At 51.7% G+C, this 15137-nt stretch overlaps 1 protein-coding gene across 2 annotated transcripts in view; it reads left to right on the top strand.

The window, feature by feature from the left end:
* The window catches only part of CYTH4 (cytohesin 4), a 31245-nt gene that overhangs the window by 5333 nt on the left and 10775 nt on the right, over positions 1 to 15137 (top strand). Inside the window, exons 2-8 of one of the 2 annotated variants that reach the window (XM_061125285.1) lie at positions 4035 to 4117; positions 6020 to 6084; positions 7360 to 7426; positions 8884 to 9002; positions 10978 to 11058; positions 12648 to 12760; positions 14802 to 14950. In XM_061125285.1, coding sequence (XP_060981268.1) covers positions 4035 to 4117; positions 6020 to 6084; positions 7360 to 7426; positions 8884 to 9002; positions 10978 to 11058; positions 12648 to 12760; positions 14802 to 14950 — 677 coding nt within the window. Of the gene's footprint in view, positions 1 to 4034; positions 4118 to 6019; positions 6085 to 7359; positions 7427 to 8883; positions 9003 to 10609; positions 10746 to 10977; positions 11059 to 12647; positions 12761 to 14801; positions 14951 to 15137 lie in introns of those variants that run through there. The other variant, XM_061125286.1, reaches the window with a different exon arrangement.

The raw sequence follows: 15137 nt of genomic DNA, 5'->3' as shown, positions 1-15137 counted from the left end.
TGGGTTTTTCCACTGTGGAGCTCAGCCTCCCTCCACTCCTGACAGAGGAGTTCAAGTTCGCAGTCTCTAGCACGGCCTCCCCTGCAGTGACAATGGCCCCGCCCCAGTCTCCATGAAGATGGCCCCTCACTCTGTCCATCCCTGCATGTCTCCAAAGGCATGCAGAATCTACCTCTCCTGGGATGGAGGCTTAGGTGTGGGAAAACTAGGGTTCTGATGCCAGCACCGCCACTTCCTGGCTGTGTGACCCAGAACAAGTCACTTCACCTCTCTGGGTCTCCGTGTCTTAAACTGAGAAAGATCCATTTAGAGGTTAATGAGATGCTTGCTTTGCCACTTGGTGTAAATGCTGCATCCCCTCACCTCCACCCCACGCCCACTTGCAAACCAGGATCTCTAGACCTCATAGATGCAGGGAGAGAGAGGAAAACCCCCAAGTAGGTCACTAGAAGGACGGTACCACTCCTGATTCCTGAATCCCAGTAGATTACCTCTTGGGGTCAAAGCACCATCTAATGGTCATTGATTTAGGGCGTGTAGTACATCTGCAAGGATGGTGCCCCATCTGAGTAGTTTAACACCTCCTGACAGCTCAGCTTCATCTTGAACAGGCTGCTCTATCACTCCATCAGGCCAGCATCTTCCAGTGGTGAAATGTGTGAGAGGACCATTGGGTCCTTAGGCTGCATGCTCCTCCCACATCTCCTTCAGTGTAAAGAGGGCTCCTTGGTCCAGTGGGATGTTTCACAGTGTTCTGGGTCAGCAGATTGAGCCTTGGGTAGCAGTGTTGGTCCATGCTCTGTGGGCAGGAAAAGCCACCATAAGCAGAATGGGGGATCCAGTGTAAAAGATTTGCTGCCAAGTTGCTGGCTGGTCTTGTCGAAAAACAGTGGATCTCTGTTGCTGGCAGGTCTGATATGGAATAGTGGCAGTAGCTTGGGGACCCTGGATGAGTGGGTCCACACAGAGCCTCCAAAGAGGCCACATGGCTGCTTCATCCATGTACCATGGTACCAGCACTGGGCTAGCCAGGCAGAGACTGGCTGATGTCAACTGGTTGAGTCATTCTCTCTGCCTGGTGATTTAGTGACTCTCCTGTGGTGGCGGTTTCCTGGGGAACATCAGTGTGTTTACAAAAATCTTCACACTCTGCCCACTGCCATAGAGCCACCCACTTGCCTCTTCCCCAGGCCTTTTTGTTCTCAGTCTTCCTTCTTTCTGACCAGTCAAGGCACCTTCTTCTACTCATGAATGCATGTATATTCTCACTTCACACTGCTTCTCTTTCCACATGAAATAAATGCCTTGCCCAAAGCTCTGCCTACTGGAAGGACTTCTCACCATTGTCCTTCTGGAACACCTGGAGCAGGGTTGTAGTTCAATAGCTATTCAGTTTTACTTGTAACCAAACCCTGAGCCATCCATCCCAGAACTAAGTGCAGCATTTTTCTCCTTTGTCATAAGGTCACAAAGGACCCATCCATGAAGACACAGTATGAGCTGAGGGACCGGGTATAACAGCAGTGGATGGCATGGGGGTCTGGGTCATCTGTCCCTAGGGCTTACTGGATCCTTCTGTCTCTAAGGATTGCTGTTGGGCTCACTTGACTTTATCACTTGGTGTGTCAGACAGACCCATCTTGGCTGCTTGATGAGGGGATCATTACCATATGTACTTGCTGCAGTGTTGCAGAAGTCTTCCTTCTCGGGGGCTTGGCCTCTCCTTCAGTCAACAGGGCTTGGGTCTAAAAACTGGCTTGGTCCACAAACCAGGCAAGAGGCCTTGACTTTTTTTATAGTGACTGCCCGATGGGAGCAGTGTATCCGTGGGTGAGGCAGCTCCATTGGGGCTGAGGTAAATTCTGAGGAGGGACTCAGCTGTGAGTCCTCAGCAGGTTACACACACCCACACCCAGCCACTGAGGCAGTGGGTGCCTTGGTCCTGCAAGGGAGAACTGGGAGGCCCAACGTGGCATCCATTATATGTGTGTTGTACCCTTACCGTATGTCACATACTCACAGAGTGTTTGGCAAAAGTCAGCATTTTTAATCCTGACAACCACCCTCTAGGTTATGGTTCATGTTTCAGAGATAAGGACACTGTATTAGTTATTTCATGTTTGGCTGATGTAACAAAAAGGCTCAGAATAACAGTGACTGAGACATCCTCAAAACTTATCTCTTTCATTGAAAAGTCCAAGGGGGAGCTGGTGGAGGTGAACATGATGACTTTTCTCCATATGGATGCCTGGAGCTCAGATTCCTTCTAGCCCGATGCCCTGCCATCTCGATACCCAGCTGACATCTCAAAGTCCAAGATAGCTGCTCAGTCGACAGAAGGGGGACGTCAGGAAAGGGACCCCTTGATATTCTCTCTGCTTTTATTTGGAAGGGACCATGTCTGTACTTGCAAAACCTTTAAGAAATGTGATCAGGCACTTCCCGAAGTGAAGCCTTGAGAGTCAAGAGGATTTGGATGAACAGACAAGAAGAGGCATCCTAGGGTGGAGGAGCTATAGAGGCCAAAGTGGGGAAGTAAACCGTTAGACCATCTGGGGGCAGGCTGCACTGGTGGGCTTTTGTTGAGAATGGTGGGGAACAAGGCTGGCTAGAGAGGCCTGGGAGACTGTGGAGGCCCCAGGACCAGGACGAGGACTTTCTCCTCTAAGGAATCAAGATTCCACGGAGATTTTGACCAGGAGAGTGTTACGGGACAGAAAGCACAGCAGGGTGAAGAGAGGTGGGTCAGCTGTCCCAGGTAGGGAAATGGTCATAGCACCTTGCACGGGACACTGGCGCACCCGCATCTCCTTTCATTCATTTCCAGGTGAACTGTAGTCACCCCAACCCAAGTCCCACCTTGGCTGCAACTTGCCCCTTTGGAGCCCTGGCCAGCCCACCTCACCTCTCTGAGCTTGAGTGAAATGTCCCCCCAAATCCAGTTTCCTCATCTTTATAGTAACGATATCAGGACCACCCCACTGAAGGCTCATTACCTAGCCTCTCTTGAAGGTAGCTGTGGCCATGTGACAACAGCTGGCCAATGGGATATCAGGGAAAATGATTGCCACCTCCTGGTCACACAAATATACGAATAGATGAGAGATACGTGATCCGATGAAGAAATAAAGTTACAGCGAAGGATGAATGCCTCTGGCAAGTATGGCACTGAGGACTTGCTATGTCAGGCTCTTTCTAGGTGCTGTGTGTGTGTGCTCAGTCATGTCCAATGTTTTGTGGCCCTGTGGACTATAGCCCACCAGATTCATCTGCCTGTGGCATGTTCCAGGCAGGACTGGAGTGGGGTGTCATTTCCTCCTCCAAGGGATCTTCCCGACCTCATCTCTTGGGCCTCCTGCTTTGGCCAGTGGATTCTTTTCTCTTTTTTTAATGTGTTTATTCTTTGGCTCTGCTGAACTTTGTTGTTGTGCAGGCTTTTCACTAGCTGTGATGCTCAGGCTCCTCATTGTGGTGACTTCTCTTGTTGCGGAGCACGGGCTCTAGGGTACAGGCTCAATAATTGTGACACACAGACCTAGCTGTTCCGTGGCATGTGAGATCTTCCTGGATCGAGGATTGAACCCGTGTCTCCTGCAATGGCAAGTGGATTCTTTGCCATTAGCACCACCTAGGAAGCCCCATGCTAGATGCTGAGGATATGGCAATGAGCAAAATTATTGAAGCGCCTGTTGTCATGGGGTTGAGTGGAATGAGTAGAACACAAACGATGCAAGTAAACAGATGGCTGAACGAGTCTGAGCGAGTCTGTACCCAGAGGGGCAAAAGAAACATAAAGCTTGGTGGAAGGTGAGGGTGGGGCAAGAACTGCTTTAGACAGAGCAGTCAGGGAAGGCCTCGTGGAGGAGGTGGCATCTCAGCCAAGGCCTGAGTGAAGAGGGCAAGCAAGTCATGGGTTTCTGGAGGGAAAAGAGCCCTGGGGAAAGGAGAGACAGCTGGGTGGCTAGGGATGGAGCTGAGGGATGGAGGGGAGGGCTGGAAACGAGCCAGGGGACCACCAGTTCTTCTCTCTCCAGACCCAGGGGAGCTGAGCAGCGGGGAGGCGGAGGAGCTGCAGCAGATCAAATGGCACCGGAAGCAGCTTCTGGAGGACATCCAGGTGTGCTCACACTCAGCTTACAAAACACACGCTTTTGTCCACATGTGTGTTCATGCCCTTGAACCACACCCACACATGAGCAAACTCTTACTTGCTCCTGACCCAGCCAGGACCAAGAGCAGGTCTAGATTCCAGCCCCCTCAGAGCTTTGGCCTTGGCCCTTAGGAGTGGGAAGGACAGAATTTGCAAGGGAACTCCCCACTCCTGGCTCAGCTTCCAGGGCCCAGGGAGAGCCAGGAGAGCAGGGCAGAGGAAGGGAGCAATCGATTAAGCACCTACTATGTGCAGAGCCCCACCTGCATGGCCTCCATCTGGTCTCATCCCCACCCTGGGCCTCAGCTTCCACCCTCATAACATGTAGACCATTTAGTCAAGATAATGCCAATATCTGCCTAGCACTTTGCCACCTCATCAGCTCTCAGGCATTAGTTCATCTGATTCCCAGAAACTTTCTGAGACAGGCCCTGCTTCTGTTCCTGGAATGAGCCACCCAGCTCAGTCCTGCCCCTGGGCCTTTGCACTCACAGTTCCCTCTGCCTGAGACTCTCCAAGCCCTCCTTAAAGCTCCTCCTTCTCCTAGTTCATTCTTGGCTCAAATGTCTCTCCTCTTAGGGGCTGCCCTGTCCACCCTGGCTGTAGTTGCTGGAACCCCACCCTCCACCCCACCACGCATATACCTAGGATTCCAGAGAAAGACAAAGGCATGGGATCATTCCCTCAACAAGTACCTACCACCTGACAGGCTCTTTCTAGACCACTGCTCTGACCATGTTCTGTGTGGTCATTTCAATTGTCCCAAGATTCCAACCCCACTGGACCATGAACTCCATGTAAGAGGAGCCTGGGTCTGTTTCCCACCCCTGCATCCCCAGCCCAATGGTCAGAGCATAGTAGGTGTTCAATTAATAATTTTGCATGGACCCACCCCCCATTTTATTAGTGGAGAATTCACTCAGTAACTGGTCCAAGATCACATGGACAGGAGCTGACTGGGCTTAGAAGCTCTAGGTCCCATGCTGCCCCTAGGTCCCAGGACAAACCCCTAGGAACCACCCCCCCTTCCAAGGTCTTGGGGGAGGAGAGGGAGGGCTGGGGTGCCTTCAGGGGCTCTTGCCAGGTGCTCATGTTGCTGCCCTGCAGAGGGATGCTGGACAAGCTGCCACACCTCCCCATCTACCCAGTGGTGGTTGTTGGCAGAGGTAGGGAGTCTCCTGGAGATATGTTGGACACATGATCTCACCACTCTGGGCCTTAGTGTCCTCTTCTGTAAATTCTGCTGGAACTGCAAAGTCCCCAAGAAGAGAGCCTAGACTGTCTCATACCATGGTGCATCCAGAGAATCTGGCTTGTAGTGGCCACAGAGTCTAGGGCGGGGTAAATGGATGGAGGGAGGGAAACCAGAGAGGGGTTGGGCCCTGACCACAGGGCAGGAATTTGTCCTTCCTGACACGGAGGTAGTAGGGAGCCATTGACAGAGTTTGAGCAGAAGAAGGGCAGACACCAAGCTGTGCTTCAGAAAAATGGCAGCTGGGTGGAGGAGGGCTTGTGGGGAAGGTTTGACTCAGGGCAGGACACTTTAGAGCAGCAGAGGCAAAAGATGGGAAGACTAGAAATAGAGTGCAGACTGGGGACTCCCTCACCTTGAGACAGGAGCCCCGGGAGAATTAGATATAAACAGAGGCAGTAAGCTTGGCTTTGGATTTTGAAGATAAGAGACATCTGGAAAAGGGATCTTCCTGCAGAGGGACCCTTAGTTACAGCTCAAGACAGAGGTCTGGGAGTCATGCCCAGGGTGGGAGTGGTTGTGTTGGGGGAGTGTGACGGAGAGGGCTGTGAAGCCCATTCTGTCCTGGCCTCCACCCCCTGACTCTCCCTCTTCGTAATACCCCTGCCACTCCACAGAAGCTGAAGGATGAGATTGCAGATGTGTTTGCCCAAATCGACTGCTTCGAGATAGCAGAGGAGAGGTGAGGGGCCGGCCGGGGACCCAGGGAAGCTGCCACGGTGGTTTCTCGAAGATGTCACATGTCATGAGTGAGCGTGAATGAGCCCAGGCCCTGGTGAAATCAGGGATCAGACCCCCAGAGGAGAGGCTCTGGGGTGAAATAGGAACGCGGCAGCTCGGACAGTCCAGCCTCTGGTCTGGTCTGGTCCTTGCTTCCAGACTGCCCCCTCTCTTCAGTATCAACCCCTGTTCTCCTGCCTCCTCCACCCCAAGTCTCTCCCAGCCCACCTGACCCCACCCCTGACCAATCACTGGCCAGGAGCATCCTGGGGAGGGTCAGGAAGGAGGAAAACTCAGCCCCAAGGATGAGGACTAGGAAGCCAAAGGCCTTATGAGAACAGAAGCCACGCCTATGGTCAGGCCAAAGCTGGTCCACCCCACCCCACCCATGGGTGTCATCCACTCCACCCCTTCTGTGGGAAGATGCCCCCTGTCTCTGTAACCTGTGGTTGGTCCTCTCCCTTCTCTGGGCTTCGGTTCCCCACTTGTGCAATGAGAAGGTTGGTCCATACATAACCCCTAGGGCCTCAGGGCACTGACTCCTATGTTTGGTGTCTCAGAAGATCCCCACCCTGCCCCTGCCAGCCTCATTTCTCTGATGCCTCTGATCTCGACCTTCCAAGCAGGACACACACACGCACACAGATGCACACACACACACACACATGTGCACAGCCCCCATGTCTCTAGATCCCCTGCTCCAGCCCCCAACAATGACAATAACATAATATTTACACAGCTCCTACCACCCGTTGTTTTCAATGCTTTAACCTCTCAACAATGCTTGGGATGCCAGTGGTGGAGTCACCCCCCATTTTACAGAAGAGGAAACTGAGTCCCAGAGAGATGAAGTGACTCCCCCCTGAGTGGGATTTGCACCAGGAGTCTGGCTCCAGAACTTATGCTCTCCTCCCCACCCCCCACCCCACCCACCAGCCTCCTTGTTACATTGCTTCCACTCCAAGCCCTTCTAAATCCTCTCCCCTGGGAGCATCTCTGGCTCCCGAGGTTACAGCTTCAGAACTGGTTAAAATGCTGGCACTGAGCCCTTTGGAAATTGGGTTTCCTGGCTCAGGAAGGGGGCCAGACCCTGCATTTCTCACATTCTCCCAGGTGACTCTGACCCCACTTGGAGGTCCTTAAGGAATACTGGCTCTAGCCAAGGAAAGCATCCTTGGGGATTGGAGGGGTGCCCTGGGGTCCAGGGGCGTCCAGGCTGATGTCTTTCCATCTACAGCCGCATGGCCCAGAGGGAGAAAGAGCTGTGCATTGGGCGCAAGAAATTCAACATGGACCCCATGAAGGTAGGCAATGCGGGGGCTCGGGTTGGGGGGTCAAGGGAGCTGCACGCTGGGCATCGCCACAGTGTCTCCTTCTTCCCCTCAACCGACACAATTACCTACTTTCCAGAGGAGGAAACTGAGGCCCCGCGGGCTCAGCATCTTGTCCAGTGCCCCACGCCATCAGGGCTGGGAGCTCCGCCACCCCACAGCCAAGTAGCCCCGGGGCCTGAGGTGGGAGCCAGGAGGATGATAGGGGCTCTGGATGTTTTTGAACTTGGGGTCCCATGACTCTGGGCCCCTGTCTCCTACTCTGTGAGTGGTTGGGCCTTTGGATTCTGGGGCTCAGTCTCTGGAAGTGTCCTTTAGTTGCTCAGCTTAGGCAGCCTGTCCTGAGAGGCTGGCATAGAGCCCTGAATGCTCAGATCTCAGCTATGGTCTAACCCCCACCCCCACTGGCCTCAGAGCAACCGCAGCCCCCACCCCTCACCCAGCTAGGTGGCAGCTGGGCTCCTTTCCCGCAGGAACTGAGACAGGAGGAAGCCACATCTGACACGCTGAAGTGGGGTCAGGGCAGCCAAGGGTCCCTGGAAATTTACTGCTCTGGTTTAGAAGGCTGCCTCTTCGGCATCACAGATCTCCTGTGTTCCCAGACACAGAAATGGACCCCTGCTCCCATCCACATGGACCACACAGACCACACAAACACACACTCACATTCCTGCCTGAGTGCCCCTCAGGGAGGGGCCTCTGAGGGGTACCCTGGGCCATCTGCCTGTCACAAAGAGCCTTCCACAGTCTGTCCCCACTCTTCCAAGCAGCCTCTTCTCCCAAAGGAACAGGGATGCAAAGGCCTCATCACAGAAAACCAGAGCCCAACCCCTCCAACTCCTAAAATTAGAATGACAGACTTTGAGTGCCTGGGTTGTGAGGTGAGATGTTTTGATATTGTCAGATCCGAAAAGCGGGGCAAGGCACACTCCCATTTTCACACAGCAAGGGGAGGAAAGGCACTGCCGGGGTGTCTACCTCCGAGCCGTAGCAATTTCCTCTCCTTTTGATTGAGCTGGGTTTTTCCCTAATTTTTATACAATGGCCATAGATTACTCGTGAGAAAAAAATGAAACACTGTTTTTAAATAATACAAACATTAAGCTGAATCATTCAATCTTAAAATTATAAATTCATCGAATCATCAAAGCATATGATCAGAGAGTGGCAGACCGAGAGGGGTCTGGGGGAGCAGCTGGCATGAACCTGGTTCATGGCAGGAACACATGTCTGTTTGCACACCTCTGCTGATGGGGAACTCATCACCTTACAAAGGCAGCTTCAATTAAGGAGGGTCACAGTTCCCAGAACAAGCTGTGCCAATGCTAGAATTCCAGGCCCCAAAGCTCTGGCCACGGGCACTCCCTCTCCCCCTTCCCAGGCCAGCTGCTGTGTGGGGGCTGCTCACAGGCTCTGTGTACCACCTCCAGGGCATCCAGTATCTCATTGAGCACAAGCTGCTGACCCCCGACGTCCAGGACATCGCCCAGTTCTTGTACAAGGGCGAGGGACTCAACAAGACAGCCATCGGCACCTACTTGGGGGAGAGGTAAGGAGGGTGGGGCCTTAGGTAGGCAGGGAATGAGGATGTGCAGGTGTGCACAGGTACGTGTGAGGGGTGGGTTGTGTGTGCAGGTAACTAAGGAATGAAGCATGTTAGGAAAGTCGTAACTCCTGAGGCTTGAGCAGGTTAAGTGATCACTGTCCTTCCAGACCTTGAACCAAAGCATGTCTGCCTTCATTCCTTCCTTCATTCATTTAGAAAACAAGTAGATATTTTTAATATCTACTGTGCTTCCTGCATAGCTCAGTCGGTAAAGCATCTGCCTGCAATGTGGGAGACCTGGGTTCAATTCCTGGGTCAGGAAGTTCCCCTGGAGAAGAAAATGGCAACCCACTCCAGTATTCTTGCCTGGAGAATCCCATGGACAGAGGAGCCTGGCAGGCTACAGTTCATGGGATGGCAAGAGTCGGACACGACTTAGCACTACCTTTATTAGGTTTATTAGGTGCACCAGGCAGTGTTCTAAGTCCTGGATTTATGCCAGTGAACAAGACAAAGCTCCGGGGGCGGGGGAGTGGGGATAAACTGGGAGTATGGGATTAACAGATGCACAATACCATACATAGCAGATTAACAACAAAGAATTACTGTGTAGCACAGAGAACTATATTCAATATCTTGTAGTAAACTACAATGGAAAAGAATTGAAAATAAAGAATATATATATATATATATATATATGTGAAAAGTGAAAGTGAAAGTTGAGTCATTCAGTCGTGTCTGACTTTTTGTGACCCCATGGATTGTAGACTACCAGGCTCCTCCGTCCACGGGATTTTCCAGGCAAGAGTACTGGAGTGGATTGCCATTTCCTTCTCCAGAGGATCTTCCGGACTCAGGGATCAAACCCAGGTCTCTCACTTTGTAGGCAGACCCTTTACCATCTGAGCCACCAGGGAAGTCCCTATATGTATATGTATATATATACAAATCATTTTTCTATACACCTGAAAATAACACAGTTGTAAATCAACTATACTTCAATTAAAAAGAAAAAAACTTCTGCCATCAGGGAAGGTACATTCTAGTGGGGACAACAGGTACCAAAATATGTAAAATAAATTAGAAAAAATTAAAAGTTCTTTGGAATACAAACAAAGCAAGAAAGGGAGATGAGAACGTTCTGAGAACCGCTCTTCAAAGACTGTGACTTTAAATAGTGTGGACACAAAGGGTCTCCCAGAGAAGGTGACCTTTGACTGAAATTTAGAGAAGGTGAGCAGTGTGGCTCTGGGGGAGAGCATTTCAGGCCGAGGGAACAGCACATGAAAAGGCCCTGGGGCAGAAGCCCGCTGAAGGAACAGCAAGCCAGTGAGACAGGAGTAGCGGGATGGAGGGTGGGAGGAAGTAGTCAGTGACAGGTGGGGATCCCTGAGACGGTACTGGGCCGAGGGGTACTCTGAGGGGACCCCTCTGGCTGCTGGGGGAGGGCATAGACTGTAGAGGACAGGTGTGGAGCTGGGCCGGCAAGCCAGCACCCCCTCTCCCAGGCACCTCAGATAACACTCTCCTTCTCCTAAGCAAGCCAGGAATGCAGCTGGCAAGAAGGGTAGGGCTTTCTGACTTCAGATCTGCGAAGACAGAGGAAGTGGGGGTGGACATGGTTCTCTCCATTTTACAGATGAGAATACCGGGGCTTGGGGAAGTCGGGTGGTTTGTGAGGGGTCACCCAGACAGAAAGTGACTCAGCACGGGCCACTCCGAAGCCAGAGCCCCCTCCTGACTGAGGTCAGTGCTGGTGAGCCAGGAGGGTGGGGGGTCTGCTGTGAGTGGGAGGACATGGGATGCAGATCGCGGTGGGAGGATGGTGATGCAGGGTCAGACATGTCAACAGACCGGAGGGTGGCTGGATTCAGAAGGAGGGTGTCTCTCCCCTCCTCAGCCTCCCCCACCTCAACCCCTCTAGAAGGGGGTACAAATGCTCAAATGTGTCCCACCCTCCCTTCTGTCTCCTCTCCAGGGACCCCATCAACCTGCAGGTCCTCCAGGCCTTTGTAGATTGCCATGAGTTTGCTAACCTCAACCTCGTCCAGGCCCTCAGGTGAGTGGTCCAGGGGGCAGGGGCCTGATTCCCAAGGGGTCAGAGGGGTGTTGGGGGCACCATCATCCACATGGCTAACAGCACAAACAAAGCATCAGGCGCAAAATTAATTAAAGAGGGAATTCCCTGGGGACCCAGTGGTTCAGACTCAGTTCTTTCACTGCTGAGGGCTTGAGTTCAATCCCTGGTCAGGGAACTAAGATCCTGCAAGCTGTGCAGTACGGCCAAAAAATTGTTTTTAATAAATAAATAGAAGTAATTGATGACAGTATCCCCAAAGAGAGCTGAGGTTAGATGTGACAACAGGCATGGACTGCCTGTATCAGCACCTGGCTTGTTACTACTACTACTGCTAATTATTATATCATTATTATAATAATATTTAATCATTTTAATCACTAGTACTATTATTATGACTGCTATTCCCACTGCTTTTTGAATTAGTGCTTATTTTATTTATTTTATTAATACAGCTTGGTGTGTACTACATTTATTATTACTTATCATTTTCTAATTAGGATATTATTTTTGCTACTTATTTTTACAGTGATGGGAGGCATTAATATATATGGGTAAGGAGCACATACTCTGGAGCTAGACTGCACAGTTCATACCCTATATCTGCTACTCACCCCTGGGGAAAGTCACCAAAAAAAAAAAAAACCCTCTCTGTGCCTCAGTTTCTTTATCTGTAAAATGGGATTAATAACTTAATAACAATACCAACCTCATAGGGTGGTGAGGACTAAGTAAGAAAGTGCTTAGAATTGATCCACAGTAAGGGTTTAGTAAGTCTTGCTGCTGCAGATGATGTCAGGAAAATCATCTCCTGAGTAGGGGCATTTGATCTGGGTTTGGACAGACGATTAGGAGTTTGCAAGGCAGAGAAGGAAAAAGCCACCACTATCTAAGCAATGTGACCTTCCCTCCAACTATCATGCTTTTTAAAGGAGAGGGGTAGGTTGAGAGTCTCCAAAATTCATTCGTTCATTTATTAATTTTTTTCATTCTCTCGCTCATTTAACAAGCCTTTACTGAGCAGGCACTGGCTCAGTAAACACAGTCCCAGTGTTCAAGGCTCAGCGGGAGATGTGAGAGGAGCAGGCATGGCCCTTGACCTTGGCGAATTCAGTTGGAAGCTGTGGATATCATTCAGTTCCAAGAAAAAGAAGCTCAGCCAAGGAAAGACAACCTCTCCAGGGTCCCACAGATCCCAGGGCCCAGTGGCCAGGTGGAGAGAGGCCTTAGAACCTGAGAATCTGCATTGGTCCCCTCCTGGGCTGGGGTGGACTGGACCACAAATGGTGCTAGGCCACAGATGGGCAGAGAAGAGTGTCCACTAAGCTCCTGTATTCTAGAAGAAAAGGCATTTCTTGGATCCCTCCTGCAGACTTGGTGCTCACAGCACAAATTCCACTGACCCTTCCCATGAGTCTAGATGTCAGGTGCAGAGTCTCCCATTTACAGGATAAAGAGACTAAGCATGAGAGAGGCAGAGCAGTTTATTGAAGGGGAAGGATGGGGGGCCCTCTTACCCCCTCTGAGAGCCCTCCACCTCCACTGCCCATGGCTCTGTTCCCTGACCCCAGACAATTCCTGTGGAGCTTCCGGCTGCCAGGTGAGGCCCAGAAGATCGACCGCATGATGGAGACCTTCGCCTCCCGATACTGCCTCTGCAACCCCGGCGTCTTCCAGTCCACAGGTGCCTATGTGGGAGGGGACCCTGCCAGGTGCGAACCTACTTCCTGAGGCGCCAGGTCTCTCCCAAGCACCCAGACCCTGGGAGCCCAGATCCTGTCATCAGCCCTCACTGACCACCATATCCATGCCAGACCCTCTGCTGGGTGTGTGTCAGGCAGAGCTGCCTACACACACATCTCCCAAGGGCATGATCCTTGGGAGAGAAGGCAGGAAATAATGGTGTGGGGTGCTAAGGTATCAGTGTCTCATCTGAGGGTGGGGGTGGGGGATTCAGCATGTCCAGGCTGGCTTCCCAGAGGACCTGATGTCTAAATGGGGTTTTGAAGGATGAATAGGAGTTCTTCAGGAGGTCAAGGGGAGAAAGGGTCTTTGGGACTGGGGTTCTAGTTTGAGCAAAGGCACGGAAGCAGAAACAGACTGGGCAGGATGCACAGGGCCAGGGTGGATAAGATAGATATCAGCAAAAATCAGTCCTCCACACTTTCCAACAGGGTGGGAGAGAAATGATGGCAGGCTTGTCCTGGTCTCTTCTCTGGATCTGAAGGTACCATGGCAATAACCAAGTCCAAGTACTAAGCACTCCCCAGATGTTAAGTGCTTTACCTATGCAAGTCATGTAATCCTTACCTCTACTCCGTGAGGTCAGCAGTATTCTCATCCTTGCACATAAAGACTCAGAGAAATGAAGGGGGCTTCTCAGCAGTGTGTCTATGGACAAGCCCTACAGAGCATTTGCCCAGCCTGTGGTTATACATAAATTAGGGATTTGCTTGCCTATTATCTATCAGCCCCACAATTTTAAACAACCCACAAGTGTGGGGACTATACAGATTTTTTCACCAGTGAATCCCCATTCTGTAGCATTTATTAGTTACTCAATAAATATTTGTAGGAAGGAAGGAATTTTAAAGCACCAGATTTGAATCACTGTTGAACTACTTAATCTTGTGACCTGGGACATGTAACTTACTCTCCCTGTGCCTCAGTTTCCTAATCTGTAAAATGGGTGGGGGCAGTAACAGTGCTGGCCTCAATAGTGTTGTCAGGGGATGTAAAGAGCTTAGCACAGGGCAAGCACCAGCAACATTAAAGCCACTGTTATCAGAGGTAAAATCGTTAATTAACATGAAGCTCTTTCAAAGTTAAACCTTCTAAAATATTTCAGGGGCTTCCCATGTGGCACTAGTGGTAAAGAACCCGCCTACCAATGCAGGTTAGACATAAGAGACAGAGGTTCGATCCCTGGGTCGGGAAGATCCCCTGGAGGAGGGCATGGCAACCCATTCCAGTATTCTTGCCTGGAGAATCCCATAGACAGAGGAGTCTGGCGGTCTACAGTCCATGGGGTCACAAAGAGTCAGACACAACTAAAGTGACTTAACACACATCATATTGCAGATGGGGAAGCTGAGGCTCTGGGAACTCAAGCGCTTTTCAAGGTCAACCAGAGAGCTGGGGTCACAGCTGAACTTCGCTGGCTCTGGACTCAGGGATTTAAAACATCACAGAGTAGCGATCATCTCCCTCCCAAACGCTCAGCCCAGCCTGGCTCCTGAGCACAAGCACGTGAAAGTCTGAATAATAGAACAGGAGCTCGGCTCTGGGAGCCCCACAATGCTAGCAAGATTACCAAGCAGCACGTGACCCAGCCCTGAACAGGGTAGCAAACAATAAGCATCCTCTGAGTTCCAAGGAGGCAGAGAACAGAGTGGGCAGGGGGGCAGGAAGGGCTCGGCGGGGAGGAGGGCTGGAGCAGGAGACTAAAGAGCAGGAGGGTTTAAATGGATAGAAAAGGGGAGAGGAGGTCGTGCCAGGCAGGGGGCCCAGCAGGAGCAGAAGTGCCGGGCGGGAGGCACACAGGGGCCCGGGCAACTGACAGCTGAAGCTTGTTTGCAGCAGGGAGCTCCGGAAGAGTGGGAGGTGAGGCTAGGACTTGAATGCCAAGCCGGGAGGACAGGGTGGACCTTCAGGGCACTGAGACAGCCAACTCTCTGTCCCGGAGGGGTTAGGGCCAGGACTCTGACCGCTGTCGCGTCCCGCAGACACCTGCTACGTCCTGTCCTTCTCCATCATCATGCTCAACACCAGCCTCCACAACCCCAACGTCCGGGACAGGCCGCCCTTCGAGCGCTTTGTGTCCATGAACCGTGGCATCAATGACGGCAGTGACTTGCCTGAGGAGCAGCTGCGGGTAAGAGGGGCGTGGCCCCGGCCAGCTGGTCTCCAGGCGTCCAGGAGGAGCCTGTCTTTGGGCGGATGACCCAAGAGGGGCTCATCTAAGAGAGGCCTTTCCAGGAGGGGGCCCTCCCAGGTCAAGAACTGTCTTGAGATGTGCTAAGTTGCTTCAGCTGTGTCTGACTTTTTCGACACTATGGACT

The sequence above is a fragment of the Dama dama genome, chromosome 22 (genome assembly GCF_033118175.1).
Source record: "Dama dama isolate Ldn47 chromosome 22, ASM3311817v1, whole genome shotgun sequence".
In the NCBI taxonomy this organism is placed as follows: Eukaryota; Metazoa; Chordata; class Mammalia; order Artiodactyla; family Cervidae; genus Dama; species Dama dama.
The sequence above is the reverse complement of the archived record's forward strand: the minus strand, read 5'-3'. Positions and strand labels throughout refer to the sequence as shown.